A 17,183-nucleotide genomic window follows, 5' to 3' on the forward strand; every position below is an offset into this window, starting at 1 on the left:
CTCTCCTCTCCTGTTTACACCCCTCCAAAATCCTGATACGTGGCTGTTTGGGAAAGCCGTGGCGCCCGAGAGTTACTTCTGTGGTGCTGCAGCTCCAGCCTCCGGCAGCTGGGAGTCTGGTGGAAGTCAGCGGCGCAAGCCTTCCTTCATCAAGTCGGCCTGGATGGCAGGGACACACTGGTGCAAAGACTGCCGAAACTACAAGGTATTTACGTGGAAAATGTTGCATTCCTGTTGTAATTTGATGTTAGCAATTTACTGCGGTTTACCGGCCTGTTACGTTAGCACTAACTTACTCAAGTTTTAGCAGCGTTAGCGTTGATTTGCAGTGATTCGGAGCTAATGTCTTTAGCAAGCTGTGTGAGCGTCTGCTCTGAATATGTTTTCCGGCTAACGTTAGATTGCTAACCCTTATCCACGGGTTTAAGAGTTAGCTAGTTAAGTGTGTCGTTGTCGTGAAAGACACAGATTTCACTGAAATTAGAATTTGCCGCACCGTTTGCCAGTTTAGCATTGTGGCGTTTTGTTTTTCTATTTCATTTCGCGTCTCAACTGTTTGACGCTTCATCTGATCGACTCTGTCCTGCTCCCAAATGATGAGCAGCATGTTCAGATGCTTGTAAGCCATAACAAATAGCCTAACGTTACCACTGTTACATTGTGTTGCAGCCTTTCTGTATTATTGTTATTGTACTGTAATATTGTTATTCTGATGAATAATCAGTGGCAGTAAGGTTAACGATAACTTTTCACTGAACCAGAGGCATGGCCAGATGTCCTCAGTCATATGCAAAATTAAAGCAAACACTGGAGTCTGGTGTTTTCTTTTTCTGACACAAGTAACGTTAAACTTTTAATATGACTTAAGCATACCAGTAGCTTTGCTGGTCAGAGTATCAACAATTTGCATCTGGTATACAATAAATTTGCAGTACTGAAATGCCCAAGATATGATTCACAATTCTAAATCACAATTTTGAGGGAATCTTGTCATGTCTTTATGTACAAAAAAGAAATGTACATCAGTTGATAGTTTATCAGATTTGATTTAACACTTAAATATTGCTATCAGCCTCAAAAATCCACAGTAAGGCTATGATGTCCATTGAAATCTGTGATTAATGTGGAGTTGAAACAATTAATCGATTGATTGGTCAATTAAGTGAACTTTTACTTGCAACTTGATAAATAATGTATTAATTGTTAGAGGTCATTTCTTTCAAGCAAAATGCAAGCAAAACATTCATTAATTCCAGCTTTTAAAATGCGAGGATTTGCTGCCTTGCTTTGTCTTGTGTGAACAAAAACTGAAGATTTTAGACACACAAATATAATTAATCGGCAAAGAAAATACTTGTTAGTTGCAGCCCTAATTTAATGCTTTCTTACCTTGTTGAAAAGGTGCTGAAGAGGCCTGTTTGTCTGAAAGTGTGCTCCTCTTGCAGCATTATTGGCTGCAAGTGCTTTTTGGACCGTGGGACGGATGAAAGGTGGAAGCGGTAGGAAGCCCAGCTGGGCTGTTGCTGCTCTGTTTATCCCAGTTACCCTGCTGGTGCTTTCCTCCAAGGGGGCATCGAGCAGCCAGAAGATGACACAAACATCTATGGCTCATGCAACAGCCGCGGCTGCAGGACCAGGCCCGAGCCTGACAGATGACCTCCCAGGCCTCCGAGCAGTAGCAGACTTCTTAGCCAGCGAACATGCTCATGTTTGGATCTTGTCCCTAGTGGGATCTGTTGCTGTAGGCCTCAGTGGGATTTTCCCCCTACTTGTTATTCCCATCGAAGCTGGAGCAGCCCTCAAAACAGAAGGTAAGAAATGATAATATGTAACCTAAGCATGTCTGTGAATTTGGCAACTCACAATACCATACTATCACAATATTTCCCATATGATAAAGTAATGATGGGGGTGGGATGATACACATAGCTCACGAGACGAGACAATACATGATATTGAATTAATGAGGACAAGATGAGATTTTAACACTGTTTTTAGGGAATGTTCAATACCGAATTATATGAAAAATTTGAGCATTGAATACTTAATTTTCTGCATTGCAGTGATTTTTTTTTTTCCTGCATCAGTTTATGGTGGAAATGTTTTTATTTATGTAAAGGGAAACACAAAATTCAAGATTCAGGTGACAATTCAGAAAGTAAAAATATGATAGAATATAATGCAGTTAGATTCTGAGGCATTCTGTGTTGCTTTCAGATATGTGTTTTCTCCTGTAGCTGAACTTTTCTCATGGAATATCATCCCTGCTGAGTCAGCACACATGCAAGCATGATTTAGTCTTCCCTCCTCTTTTGTGTCTCTTGTTTGTAGATGAAATTAATTAATTTTAATTCAGTTGTAAACTCCTGGACTACAATAGCTTCAGTGTTTCAGCAGGTTTTCTGCTCATGTTCAAACCTTTCTGCACATTCAGAATCTATCACACCTATCTGTGTTCTCTGACACGTTGAGAAAAAAAGACTGTCATCATTTAATGACAATTCATAATATTTTTTAAAAGTCTACCCGCCATATACTCTGTTGTGCATTACGATATTGCTCTGCTGACATAATAGTATCCCCTTCACACCGTCTGAGAGATACAGAACTGGATGAGACAAAGAGATGGACACTGAAACCAAGTGAAAACAAAAATCCACACAAATTTTAACTTCAGCACTTCCGATGAAGTGCAGATCATGGTCCCAAACAAAGCAAGTTTGTGCCTCAGTTTTAGATGTTTATATCTGGGAAACTCTGCAAGTTACTTACTGCTCGGTCACAAACTGTCTGCAACTCACAGCGCTAAAAGGGGTCCACTTCATTAATATCACTGCGTACGCCAGTGTTGCATCAGATGGGCGGAGTTGATTCGCGCAGAATTGAGTGGAAATATCGTCATATTTTAATATCGCGAGATCATGAGATCTCGTCACACCCCTATAACACAGCCTAGAAAATTATGTAATGTGCAATATTTTGCAAGTCAGTGAAATGATCTATCAGCATAACTGTGTGGTTGTGGAAGATTGTCTGTAAATGGTCATTTTTTGAAAATCAATCAAACTTTATTTATAGACCACTTTAAACATGCAAAGTGGACACAAAGTGCTGTACAGAAAAATAAATAAGACACCAAATATATAGCTCATACGATGCATAAAATACAAGTACAAACGATAACAACCACAAAATAAAACAGTAAAATTAATACAATCAAAAAAAGAAATGTCAACTTCAGTATTCAAATACCAAGGAAAATAGGTGGGTTTTAAGAAGAGACTTAAAAAGAGACAGTGAAGATGCCTGTCTAATGTGCAGAGGTACATCATTCCACAGTTTAGGAGCTGCTACAGCAAAAGCTCGGTCCCTTTAGAGCTTGCTCCTTGTTTTGGGCAAACTTCATATAACTAACAGATTACATGTATTATTCATAATACTCACCGCTGGTTAAGTCACTGCATCTCCCGACACAACACCACGGTTGAATTTTCACCCTGAATGGCGTTTTTGTTGAAACAGCAGCTGAAAACAGCAGAGTGACGAGCTGCTCCGTGTGGGAGCATTTACCGTAATTAGTCGAATAGGAGTGCACTCCAGATGTATCTGCGGACCAACTGATGTGGCTCTCGGAAACAACAGCTCACTTTCCTGCAGTTCTGTGTACGTATAAGTCGCTAATTGAAAACTCTGTAGGTCAGAGTGTCCACATGAAAAGAGAAGGAAGACATGGCTGGTAGTGTCTTCAAACAGAGTTGCTAAACACCTCAGCGCACTGAAGGAAGCCATCTGACTGTGTGAAGAGCAGCTCGTTGATGTCTGCAGGCAGAGAAGGCCTAGAGCTCTCCCGTCTGACTGGTCAACCAATGGGCAGAAATTGACCCCTTGAGACACAGCCCCTCCTCATTTGCATAATGAGGCAGAAATGCAAACAGAAATGTAAAAAGGACAGGCAGAAATAAATACCATGGGTGAAAACAAATAAGGTAAAAAAATACAAAGGAAGAATAAAACAGACAAAAATATTAAAACACACACATAAATAAATACATTAAAAAATAAGTAATTAATAAATAAAGTTGAAGATTATAACGGACAATAAATAAATAAGGTAATTATTACAAAGGTGAATAAGTAAGACACTAATTAAAATATATACATTTATGTCTCCTTGTATAATTTAATTACTACCTACATTTATTTATTTACTTTATTTTTTGTGTATTTAATTGGATGCTTATTTATTTATTGAGCATTTATTTATTTCTGTATTTATCTCTGAATGTGTCAGGATCGGTCCTCCATAAACATGAACACAAATGGCACCATCTAAATGTAAAACAGCTATAAACACTAGCCAATAGCCTGAAGTGTTGAAAGCAGAAGAGGTCAGAGTTCAAATGTCTGCAGTAAAAGAAGGAAGTATATCTGCCTCATTAACGCATACTTTATGCGTTGCAGGAATTACAGAGAGGACATCCGTCGGCACTGGCTTCCAAAATTCTCACACTTCTCACCACTATATATAATTGAACGAGCTCTATAGTGGCTCAGTAGTAAACCTCAGCTCTTCACACTCCCTAACGAGAGAAAACAACCCCAGTGGGAGTGACAAGTAGTTCTGCTGGGTGTGAGGGAATTGAGGGGTACTACGAAACAGGTTTTACCCAGGTCATGATAGGGTCAATTGCTGAGCTAAAGTAAGCCAAATGTGACAGCCAGTAACTCTCCTAAACAGTACAGCTCACTGTCTCTCCTCTCTGCCTGCTTGGTCAACACACTGATGCAGCTGCCTTGATCATGATTCACTGCTATCCATTTGTAAGTTAACCCAAGGTTGAGATTGTTTATTTTGTTTCATTACAGACAGACTGTCTGGCTGTATGTAGAAAGTGTTGCATGTGGCTTAAATGACACACAATGTGACTTTAGGTTAACTTATATAAGCATATTGTCTTAATTTGAACTAATATCCAATAGATTGTTCATACGTGTATTGAGGGATGAACAACAACCTTATTTAAACACTCATTGCATGTGTTCACACATTTTATGCTGGCACTGTAGCTCCTTGGCCGAGTCTCATTAAACCATGCTGTGTTTGTCTTCATCAGTTTCCAAAACGTCTTCATCACACTTGAATTTGGCTCACTTTATTTCCACTTTACACTGGGTCTTTATCAGCCAGTCTTAGACCCCGCTATACATACTTGGTTTAAATGTTTAAGATGGTAAACAGAACATATTCAGTGGTGACATCCTGACCTCCTTGCATGTTTTTCTGCACATGCCTTATAGTATAAATAAGAAAAAAAGTTTTGAAAGCAGGCTGTCCAGTAAGTGAAGAAAACTTACAGAAAAACTTCCCTTAGAAAGATTATTTTTGTTCTTGCTAAATCACTAGCAAGCTACGTGTTTTACTGGATAGAAAGAATATCAGACTGTCATTTAAAAGGTCATCCAGCTTCACAAAAGTGTAGGATTTAAATGTTCTTGTGTCTTGCACCCCTAGAGGTACTTTGAAACAAAAAAAGAGTCTACAGCCATGCCAGTGGCTCTGTGAGACTGTACTGAGGCACAGTAACATGCTAATATGTTCAAACTAACTTGCTGATGTTTAGCAGGTGTAACGTGTCTTGTCAGGGAACTCTACATGTCTGTTGTGCCAATCCTTGTGATAGATGTTGACATATTGTTAGTTGCACTAGATGAAAAGTGGGACGTCCACCAAAGTTTGTAGGATTCTTCCTTTGCGGTCCATGACTGTGATGTTATTTTAGTGTGGACTAAAGTGGTGGACAGATCCACATTGCCATCTGAACCATGCTGCTAGTGTGGCTACAACAGACAGTAACAGACAGTAATATGTACTGATTTATATATCTTATTTTAACTGGTCCATATTAACAGTGTCACCTTGGTTCATTTTTGATGTTCCTTAACTAATGCTTAAAGACACAGTGCGTTTCAATCCACCTGTTTTATGCACAAATTAAAAAAACCCAAGCAGAAACACTTCAATAACCAGGCCTAAGCTACTATAGGTCAGTATAGCCTGCAGCTTCTTGAGTGGCCCCACCCACAGGAACGTGGCATTCCTGATGTATTTTAGGCCGTGGGTTTTCAAGTGCAATCCTGACCTGAGGTAAGTCATTACTGAGGGAACTCCCAAAGAATGAAAAATGTCTCTGGAACACATGAATCAACACCGTGTATAATAGTAACCTAAGCCAGAGACAAAAACAGGAAAGGGGAAGGAAATGTAGAACTGTAAATTCTTGATTGTGCCTTTGATGCCAAGTAAAAATGAAAGAAGATCACATTAAGTGTGCTGTCCTTTATTAAACACACTCTACAGTAACTACCTTTTTCCCCATTCTCTTTTTCTTTGTGTTTTCTCAGCTGGATGCCAGAAGCTAAAGCAGCTCTTGAGCTTTGCTATTGGTGGTCTCCTTGGTGATGTATTCCTTCACCTCCTTCCTGAGGCTTGGGCGCGCTCTGGCTCTTCAGGTGGGTCACCTTCCCACCAAAAACACCACCACCTTTGTATTTGAAGTATTTATTATTTCTTTAACCCATTCCCTTCCTCGTAAACATACACCAGAATAAAATAGTTCTAGTTGAAATAGGCTAATGATAAGTTAATAATATAAACTGCATTACTGCAGTAGACTGCTTAAGACCTTTTCACATACAACAAAGACCAGTTAACCTAATTTGGAAATCGTAGTTCTTAAATTGTTAATTGTGCATTACATTGCTTTCAAAATGTATATGTGTATTTCCTCACTCAGTCTTATGTACAATCCCTGCTTCCATCCTAGCTAGTAAACAAGACCACTACATGACCCAGGGCCTGTGGGTAATCTTTGGTCTGTTGTCCTTCCTGCTCCTGGAGAGGATGTTCTCAGACCAAGACAGCCAGGAGGATCCCACTTCTGACTCAGACCTGAATTTTAATTCTGCTGTAAGTATGTTTTTAGAAGAATTTGCCCACTGCTGTACATAGGAGTCTTGCTTAGGCTTGGGTGATCTGCAGTCAATATTGCCTTGCAGCTATGTGCAGCGTGGTAACCTCGACAACCCAGCTGTATTTTAATGTTAACATAGCTAGATAACATAGCGAGAACATAGATAGACTAACTTCTCAGAGTTAACTTGAATGCTTTAATTTTGGACACATTTGTGGAGCGGTGCTCATAATACCGACCATTCAACTATGGATTGATTGAGGAATTGCGGAAAAGCCGGCAACAATCTTTCCTCCAGCGCATGATCATGTTTTGATTCAGATTGTGCACAAAGAAGAGGGGCTTTATACAGACGGCTCGGTTTCAATGTGTTTGAGAGAGAGGGAGCGAGCAAGCGGAGGTACTGAGCGAATCTGTGGACTGAATCTGAATTATGATTTTACTCATATTAAAAAGTATATAGTATGTTGCATTCCAATCGCTGAATCGGAATAAGCCTAGTTTTACTGCACACAGACATGTTTGTGCCTGTGTTTCAGACTCCTGTTAGTGCTTTGTCGGAAAACTTCTTTCAGTCGTATCAGTTTTTTGGTGACTGCAGTATCAGATGACCTACCGTACGATCGGCATGTCAGCGATCTCTTCTAACAGGGAGGGAAGGAATAGTTTTGGGACATTTTGGGAAACTTTTACATGTTGTCCTCCCTGTGAGTTTGCCAGCCAGCAAAGGAGTAGACCAACTCATAACCCCCCATAAACCCAAAACGTGTCATTTTAAAACTTATGTTTTTGTACAGATTAACAAACACAATATTAACATTTTAACTAGTGAGCTTTAGAGGCACTGGTAGGTGGATTGTGTTACCTTTGGACACAGCTAGGCTAGCTGTTTCCCCCTGATTTCCAGTCTTATGCTAAGCTAACCATACATGGGAGCGGTATCGATCATATCATCTAACTGGGCAAAAAAGCAAATAAGCATATTTCTCACAATGTCAAACTAGGATCCTCTTAGTACAAATATTATGAAATGGAATTTTATTAAACCACAGGAGAGATGGTGTCTACTGGGTTGAAACAGCTGTTTTTATTATTTATTATTTTTATTTAGTTAGAGAGATGCTTATCCTTATCAGCATTAAAGGTGACATTTATTGTTTAGAAATTATATTATAAATAGTGTACAGTAACATGAAATATAAATGCAAGATTGACAAACAACTTTTTCAACACATTGCTTCTTTGCAGTCAATGATTGGCTGGTTGCAGTATGTTTTGCAAAGGGCCGTCTCATCCTCCCTTCTGGCTTTGTTGTGCCAGTGAGGGAGAAGATTGGAATCCACGGCTCAGCTCCTCCACTAGTGTCTATTTATAGTGCCGGGTGAAGCAGCTGCTTTAGCCATTTCAGCGTCCACAGGAGAGCACTCGATTTATAGACAGAGGCAACAATAGACAGGGGCGTGTGAGAGAAAAAGAGGGAGGTTATGTATTGTGATCTTTAAAATAATGTGTGTTTAGGCTAATCTTACCAAAGGTGCAGGGACAGTGACAAGCTGAACTTCTTTTTGGGTCGGTGTTTTTGTGTGAACAGCCATAAAGCTGGACATAAAATACGAAGAAGAGATTTTATTACTTTTTAAAAAATTTTGGATCATTTTAAATTCTTCATTAAACAAAACTCAGTGTGCTTTGAAGTGACAAACGGTTTTACAGCAGGAGGAGATTGATAGCGCTGAAAAATAATCATAACTTTATTACTTCCTTATGCCTCAATCTTAGACATGGAGCAAACATTTCCTTACCTGTGACCAGAAGACAGCAGGCTATTTCCTTCTCACTTAATTTGTCTAAATGGCAACGTTAGTGGTTTCTGAATGACGGAACAAGGAAGTTAGCTGTTCTCGGAAAACAGAGGCTGTAACTGGAGATGAATCGGTCTCTTCTATTTTCAAAATATGAACATGTTTTGAATTTAGGGGTCATTTGTGTCATATGTGGAAAGTTATAAAAATAAAAAGGGCTTTTTTTTTAAACAGCTGTTCTGCTGGCAGTGGGTGAAACCCTTTGACGCACAGTGGGAGCAACAATAAAATGCCTGTTTATTGTACTATTAAAACTTACTGTTTTTAGCAAGACTGGTGTTAATAGTGGCCAAGGTGGTTTCCTTAAGGGAGCCTTAAGTTATTGGCATGTTACTGATGGTGGGCACTGACGGATAATGTAAAAATAAAGATTATTTGTAAAAACAAAAAAACTTAAAGTGGATCGGATAATGGTGCATGTGGGGACAAGTTGTTCATTTTTGCCTCGATTTTCTTCCTTTTTTCATCACAGACACAGTCTGAGACAGTTTTCAGTAGAAATTCAGTGGTATCACTCAGAAATGGGCACCATGCAGAGTCATGGAAATCCTCCAAGCAACAGAGTCTGCAGGAAAGATCAGAGAAAATCAAGGTAATGCTGACAACCAAAACATTTCCCAGTTAACAAAAAATAGATTTTTTTAAAGAGACACCACTGTATACCACTGTATACTGTAAACTCTTGATATGGGTTACTTATGTAAGTTTGTATTTATAAGTATGTTGTTTTTTTTTTGTTTGTTTCTTTAATCCTCCAAACTGATTCATGTAGTTTGTCATAACCAGCAACTTAGTTGTTAGACTGTGCTGTATATGCTGTAAACCCTTTATTTGTCTTCAGCAAATCTTTTGTGCCTGGCACATTGCATATTTGCACTTGTAACATTCAGTATGTAAATTTCACTTTTTACATATGTTTATTATCTTTATTTTTCACCTTAGTCTTTTAGCACAACCTGAGGAGCATGACACATTGCTTTCTTTACACACATTATTGTAGTGTAAGTGCAAATAAGTCCTTTGTACTGTATTTTTCATTGTAAACATTCATGCCATATAGGGATTCCTATAAAAACACACACAAAAAAACAGCCACCATCAGAAAAATTGGTGGGTTATTAGTGATATTGCAGATTATCATCTTTGTAAACACAACACAATAAATAACATGAAAAATAAGTATAATAAGTAAAATAAGTGGTTGGAAAAAAACTGTTATTATTCGAAGCTTCCACAAAAAGAAACATATTCGACCAAAATGTCATGAAATATCCATCCACCAATCCATTTTCTTTATCTGCTTATCCTTGGCAAGGTTAAAGGGGTCTGCAGTCTATCCCAGCACACATTAGGGCAGAGGCGGGTTACACCCCACACAATTCAACAGTTTATTACAGTGACGACGACACCGAAATTGGCTCAGAAAGTCATGGGGCATCACCAGCAGCTGCTTTCCAGTGTTTTTGAGTTTCTTTGTTTTCTTACGCTGGACTCAGATTCTAGGTTTCCTCAGAGGAACGGATCATTTACACCCTTATTTTAATGGGGTCAGACTACAAAGCTGTGTGTAACTTTAGCTGACATCACATGATCTATTTAGTGATTAAAATTACAACCTATAAATTTAACCAGTATTCTGTCTTTTAAAATAGAATGTTTTGACTGATGGACAATAACATCCCTGTTGTACATGCTTCTTTCAGTTTAAGTTTTGACTAATTATGGGTAAAGTAAGTAACAGTGGCATTATGTTTCGTGTCTCAAAGGCAAGTGGATACCTAAATCTACTGGCCAACTGCATCGACAACTTCACCCATGGCCTGGCAGTAGCAGGGAGTTTCCTGGTTAGCAAAAAGGTAAGAAGCTATGATAAACCACAACACTAAAAAGACTAAAAATCTATTTTCTTTGAATGTCTATATTTCTCATTAAAATGTGGTTTACACAAAAAAATGTTTGTTTTCATCAATGAATGAGAACTCCCACATTTGTTCATCCTGTGCTTTATTTAGAGTGATATGCATCTAAGTATGTTTGATTATGAAGTTGCTTCGCTCTATCTGGCTGAGATGCTTTGTCTTTGTTTTTCTTTTGGATAAAGATGCCCTCTAGAATTTCAGTTTTTGAATGCATATAATAACTCAAAATATACTTCTGTTTTATGCCAGTCTGGAAACAGTCTAACCACACTAGTTTAGCAAATTACTTGCATGAGAATATCATTACATTCACATGTACCATGTACATTTATGCATGCAATCCTGGTTTTCATAAAGTATAATTGCAGGTAAAATAGCTCCATGGGGTTGCAGACCAAATTAGCAGACAATCACGAAGTGACAATAATTGCTAATAAATACAGTGCATAAATTGCCACTCTGTCTGGCAGGACGACATGTAGAACAATTAAGTAGCAAAGTATTCAAGTATCAGATATTGTCATCATTGATTGACCCCATAATTATTATTTCTTGTTGGATAGCAACCAAGAAAACACAACATTTATTCATTTTATAATGTTGTCGAAATCTAATTGTATGGGGAGGGGGGAAAATGGTTTGGGAAAACTGAGTAATAAGAAGAGATGTCTGATTGTGTGTAAATGTTTTTTTTGTACTTAAAAGGGTTGATTTTTCAGCAGGAGACCTACAAAATGGCCAAAGAGGAGCGCTATAACACTTAGTGAAAGCAAAGGACAAAAATGTATCTGGGGTATTGGGACATGTAACACCTTCCTTGTGAGTACAGTGTTTGGCAGTGTGCATAGGCTCACTGGCAGAACAGTGGAGTTGTTGTATCAGCATTACTACAAAAAGTGTAGGGAAAAAAGTGGATCACTCAGTGGGTATTCATTACAGGGTACAACAACCTTTTTTCAGTTCGAAACTTGTCATATTATCTTACAGGCTTGTTAAAAAAGATGTGTTTTAATCTGCAGTAACATGAAATGTTGTCGCTTCAGTAGGTTTCTGTATATTTGTGGCTGTGGGAAGGAGAGAGTCCAGCTGGAGAAACATAAGGCTAGCAGCATGAACTATGGATCAATGTGCCAGAGAGGAAGTTACCTAGATGTCACAAACATACACGACATCTCACCGGTGTTTTCTGTTTACTCTCATGCACATTTGTCACAATGTGATTTGTGCCACAGTTAAATGCTGAAAGCGATATCTATCAACTAAGTGTTGATTAAACACGGATAAGAAAAACAATTATTATTTTTTCGGGGATGGGGGGTATGTCATTAAGCAACATTATGCCTCATGGCCTTTTTTGACTTTTTTGGAATCATCCAACTACAACTGGTTTGAGATTCAGGTTGGCTAATGTGTGGAGAGTACCTCATCATTAACATTGTGACATGCTGATCTGCAGTAGCTTTGCACCTACATGTCATGTTCATATCACTATGCTCCTAACTCGATTCTGATTTACAGAACAGTCCTACATGCTCTTCATGTAGGACTGTATAAACCTAGTCTAACAGCTCTTTAAGCAGCTCTTAAAGTTTTAACTTGAACATTTTCCCTATTTGCGCTGTGCACTGCAAGCTGAATACATACATCTTAGCATTCAATATACATTTTCCCTTAGATACTACAGAGCACGTTTCTTTACAGAGTAATGGTAATGAGACTTTTCTTGCAGGTTGGGTTCCTCACCACCTTTGCCATCCTGCTCCATGAAATCCCCCACGAGGTGAGATTACATAATTCTTGGTTAAACTGTACAATATCATTTCTGAAGTTCAAGGTCTACTTGAAGCTTTCACGTTTAAATATCAAACAGTACATAGGAAGACTCAGACAGTGACAGTGCTTGTAAACCCACTGAATGTGTTTAGTCATTCCCCTGCTGTCTCATTGCCTGTAGGTGGGAGACTTTGCCATTCTTCTAAGGGCCGGGTTTGACCGGTGGAGTGCTGCTCGCATGCAGCTGTCCACAGCGCTGGTCGGGGTCTTGGGAGCTTGCTTTGCTCTGTGCGCTCAGTCACCAAAAGGAACAGGTAACATAGGATCAATTCTCAGTATACATTCAATCAAACACATTGTTGTAAACTGGAGACCCTTTTAAAGTTGCCAGAATCCGTCATAAATCTTTCCTTCTGTTTCTAGAAAATGCCACTTCCTGGATATTGCCTTTCACTTCTGGAGGCTTCCTCTACATAGCCTTGGTGAATGTGGTGCCTGACCTGCTAGAAGATTCCAGTTTAAGGTATTTTGGATGTTTTTGAATACTCATGCTCTAAATGGTTCTCTTGAGTTTTTAAATAAATAAACATAAGTCATGTTTATATTTAGTGTTACTCATTAAAACATTGTGTGTGTCCTTGAGGTCTTACTAACGTGTTGAATGCATTTCCTTTGTCATAAAACATTTGCTGAGCTGATCAATAAAAAAAAAATTATTTTCAATACAGCATTGTTTACAGTGCATCCATGTTTATTAGCTTGCAGTTTTCTTCTTTCCTGCTTATGTTGGTGTATTGCTCTGTTATTAGGCGTGTTACCACCACCAGCTGTTGACCATTGCGCCACCTGTGCTCTGTGTGATCACATGTGCATATGTGCATCCCGGTGTGTGTTGACATTACAAATTTTGTAACATAGTAAAAACATTGCTCCATAGCGCTACTGGTGGCCAAAAACTCCATAGGGTACCTTTAACTTCTTGGGTGGTGTTATAGTTGAACCATAGTGACAATGAAAGTCAGCTGTTTACTGTAGAACAAAACTTTCTGTATTTTTTGTGAAATATTTAATACGTTTTGTGGTGGGCAGGTGACATATTTCTTTAAAGGTTCTATATACAAGAATGGGAACCCATTTACATGTATTAATTGCTTTGTATTGCCCATGTGTGAAAGGATTGTAACGTAACTTCAAACATGAGACCTTCCTGTAACAGCTTATGACCTGATTTCTGTGTAAAGTATTAGGATAGATTCTGTGGAAAATGCAAAGTATGTGATGTTTATGCACACTCCTGAGTGCCTTCTCCCCTACAGCATTTACAGAACATCACACTTGCTAACAACAGCTTAGAAATGGAGCCCACTAAAGTCAACAAACAGCTGGCAACAAAGGCTCCAACACAAAGGCCACAAAGCTAACAATCCTTAAAACAATGTGAAATATATTGTGGTTTTAGCTGGCTAATGTTAGCTTGCTTTCTAACGTGGATGAGTGCCTTGAGTGGATATTGGCAGCTAATTCCTCCAGACTTCAGGGGGCTGATCTCGCTGGTAGATTTGCTGGCTTGTCGTTTGAAGGTTGCTTTATTTGCTGGCGTTGCAGGGTGGCCATATCCATTCAGAGTGGCTGGATTGCAGCTGGCTTGCTAACCTTTGCTTGCTAGCTAACGTTATTGCTTGCAAAATACTATGTGAATGCATAATAAAGGTGGGCCGTAGACGCATCTCTCCAGCTCGCTCTCTTAGGTCCAAGCTTTGGTCTGGCTGGGTGGTTGGAAGATGCTGTGGGTAGTGATCGTTTCAAGTTCCACTGCACTTAATCCAATCATTGTGGGCTTCCTTTTCCGACTTTGGTAAGTCTTAAGTGTATTTTGTCATAGGCTCATAACTTACGATTGCTTTCAACTAGCCAAGAGCGATGCAAGGCAGGGGCTAGCAAACTTAACTGTAACCTAAGCTAAGCTGGGGTTTGGCTGGCTGGCTGTGGCTTAGCTGTGCGGCATGGGTCTGGTTGTTTTGTGGCATTGGCTGATGGGGTGATTTGCAAACGGCAAGCTAGTCAGTATCATGGAGCCAGTGTTTCAAATAAAATACAGGATCTTTATAGATTAAGTTATTTGAAATATAATGGTAGTTCATTTTCCAGCATTCATTGTTCATTGTTCATTTCAGTGTTCAGTCTAGTGTATGTCACATCCTTCTTTTGGCCGATGCCCAAGATGATAGTTGCTCAGGTCAATGGATGCAAGCAGCAGCAACAGGATGCTGACTGTTCAGTTAACAGCCACAGGTGCCAATAGTAAGGGTTTTCTGAAAGTTACACATGGAACCTTTAATGTCCTTTAATCTGTCTGAATCTCTAACCATTGTTATTTATTTATTTTTTCCCCAGGCACTCCCTACTGCAGATCCTGCTCATTTTCTGTGGCGTGGCTGTAATGGCTCTGCTCTCTGCCGTTGTTGACTGAACATGGAGGGAACCCCCTCACTTTACCAAACACTAATACTCAGCACAGGAGAGAAATCCTGTTCTCCACCAACCTCTCTTGTCTGGTACCTCTCATTCAACAAAGAGACTACATCTCTTTGATATCATTACACTAAAAAACAAACATCTGTCAAAACATCGGCACTTTATGGATGGATGAAAGCAACACCGTCTCCATCTTCTGACAGGACACTTGTGTGGAAACAAATTCTACCAGAGTTAAATATCGAGGGAATTAAAAGAGATTGTATGGATATCTGTTACCAAATTGTCTTAAATTGTGGATCAGACAATCATGTTTTTTTTTTTTTGCACATACATTTACACAGGTGCACCTGATGTACCTGCTCAACACAAGAGATATTATTGGACCTTCTTTAAAATGTATTCAACCTTATTGTTACTGTTGTGCATCTTCTGTTTCTGATGTAGCTGCTGCATATTTATTGGAAATGAGACAAGCGCCATACAGCGTTATCAGATGTGCACCACTAAATCATTTTGTTTTGTTAAGAACTAAGTGCCAAGAAGTCAGGATGGTCTGTTACACTAGTATCAGGTCTACACCAAAGTACTTTATTTTATTTTATTTTTCTGTTTGTATTTTCCCCACACAGTACAATCTGCACTGTTTTGAGCACATGTTGGTGCTCTGACGAAACGCTTGAGTAAATATTTGTGTTAAAAAAAGATTGGTACTGTTTGTTAATATATTTGAATTTTATTTGTTGGCAATAATTTTGGGAGACTGGGGACAGATTTCAACTCAGTTAACCATTCAGAATTATTAACATCACTATGTTGTTCATACACTCCTCAGTGAAAGTGTGCAGCCCTGAATAATTAAATATATATCTATATAAAAAAGACTGCTGTTTATTTTCAATTTTAACAGACCATTAGTATAAAGAACTGGGACAAAGGCAGTATTATGAACTCAGTGGGATTAGGATATCCTGATAGTGATTGGTAGACCTGTGTCAAGGTGCTGAGGCAGCCCGGTGTGTTGAACTGACCTCAGTGCACAAATACCTGTCCACCATGAGCATATTTTTACTGCAAATATCCTATGCCTAAAATGTCATATGGGCGTGTAGGGAGGGGGGTATTGATTGTGTGTTCACACTTGTCCAATTTCAACCCAGTCTGTTTGGCAAGCTTCTGTTGCCATAACGACTCCACTGCGGGTTGCCTTCCTTAGTCATTGGCCTGTGAGCAGCCCATTGTCTGTGGGAGTCTTCCTCAGTCACAGCACAGAAGGACAACAAACAACCACTATGTATGCTGTGGTGGAAGACGTTCAGCAGGAGATAGTGCAAACGCGAGTGACAAATCTTTCATTGATACTCAGCTATGTCCTCCTAACTTCATTCTTCAGTCCATGTGTTATATTCCTGGAGTCTGAATGAAAAGATCTGATTGATCTTGAGGATGCCCCCTCGTATTTTTGTGGTAAATGTTAAGCAATATCAACCTTCAGTTCATTTGCAGTGAGAAGTTAACTTTTAGAGTGTACTTTACTGGCTTATTGCTAACAAAAGCAGCATCGGAGCAAGATGTCGCGCACCAAAACTATGAACGTCTCCAATGTGAGCCAGACTTTACAAGTTATGAAAACAATCGGCCATATCAGTATTTTCCGCTGTAACATGGTCCTGTGCTATCAGGGATCAACTCCAATATTCTTCATAACAGATTTACAGTGGCCCAGTCTGATTTAATTGTGAATCCATTAGCAATAAGGAAGAAATGGTGCACGCGTGTATTTGTGTGTACGTAAGAATTGGGCTTCCATTGTTAGTCAGTGTAGGCATTGATTATCAATTAAATTCGAATTCTATTTATTGACATCATCATAGTTTAGTACAGTATTGTTAAAGCACGTTGTGCGACGTTTACAATGTTATAATTCAGGATATAACAAACATAATTATAATACTACACCACATGACATAGTTTTATAATGAATATAGTGACTATACAACACTATAAATACATATATTGCCTACTACATAGGTTTCTCTTAACCAATGTAGAAACGGAATCATTACAAATCCATAAAAATAAATAGAAGATCCAACAGATCTGTGAATCTGTGAGGTTTATTAGGCCTTTAGCCGGAACTGTTGTATTCAAGTGTATTTATTGCTGTTTTGATGTCCTTTTAT

The 17,183-nt window shown here is 38.9% G+C and overlaps 1 protein-coding gene across 1 annotated transcript; it reads left to right on the forward strand.

Moving 5' to 3' along the window:
• The first annotated feature begins 47 nt into the window (after nt 1-47).
• On the forward strand, nt 48-15,882 carry slc39a13 (solute carrier family 39 member 13). Its single transcript, XM_038701661.1, has 10 exons — nt 48-205; nt 1,446-1,811; nt 6,403-6,510; nt 6,825-6,967; nt 9,306-9,425; nt 10,600-10,689; nt 12,482-12,532; nt 12,707-12,839; nt 12,949-13,048; nt 14,920-15,882. Exons 2-10 carry the CDS (start codon nt 1,484-1,486, stop codon nt 14,993-14,995), a joined length of 1,149 nt encoding a protein of 382 aa, XP_038557589.1. The 5' UTR covers nt 48-205; nt 1,446-1,483; the 3' UTR covers nt 14,996-15,882.
• Nucleotides 15,883-17,183: the final 1,301 nt, after the last annotated feature.

This window comes from Micropterus salmoides, unplaced genomic scaffold, assembly GCF_014851395.1.
Source record: "Micropterus salmoides isolate LMB-PRFRI ecotype aquatic unplaced genomic scaffold, ASM1485139v1 Ms_hic_scaffold_6, whole genome shotgun sequence".
NCBI lineage: Eukaryota > Metazoa > Chordata > Actinopteri > Centrarchiformes > Centrarchidae > Micropterus > Micropterus salmoides.

Excerpts from the sequence above, each read along its gene's own strand:
- slc39a13 (XM_038701661.1), top strand. The coding sequence starts at position 1,484 with ATGAAAGGTGGAAGCGGTAGGAAGCCCAGCTGGGCTGTTGCTGCTCTG. Across the intron at positions 1,812-6,402 it reads AGCAGCCCTCAAAACAGAAG|CTGGATGCCAGAAGCTAAAG; the intron begins GTAAGAAATGAT and ends GTGTTTTCTCAG. Across the intron at positions 13,049-14,919 it reads CTAGAAGATTCCAGTTTAAG|GCACTCCCTACTGCAGATCC; the intron begins GTATTTTGGATG and ends TTTTTTCCCCAG.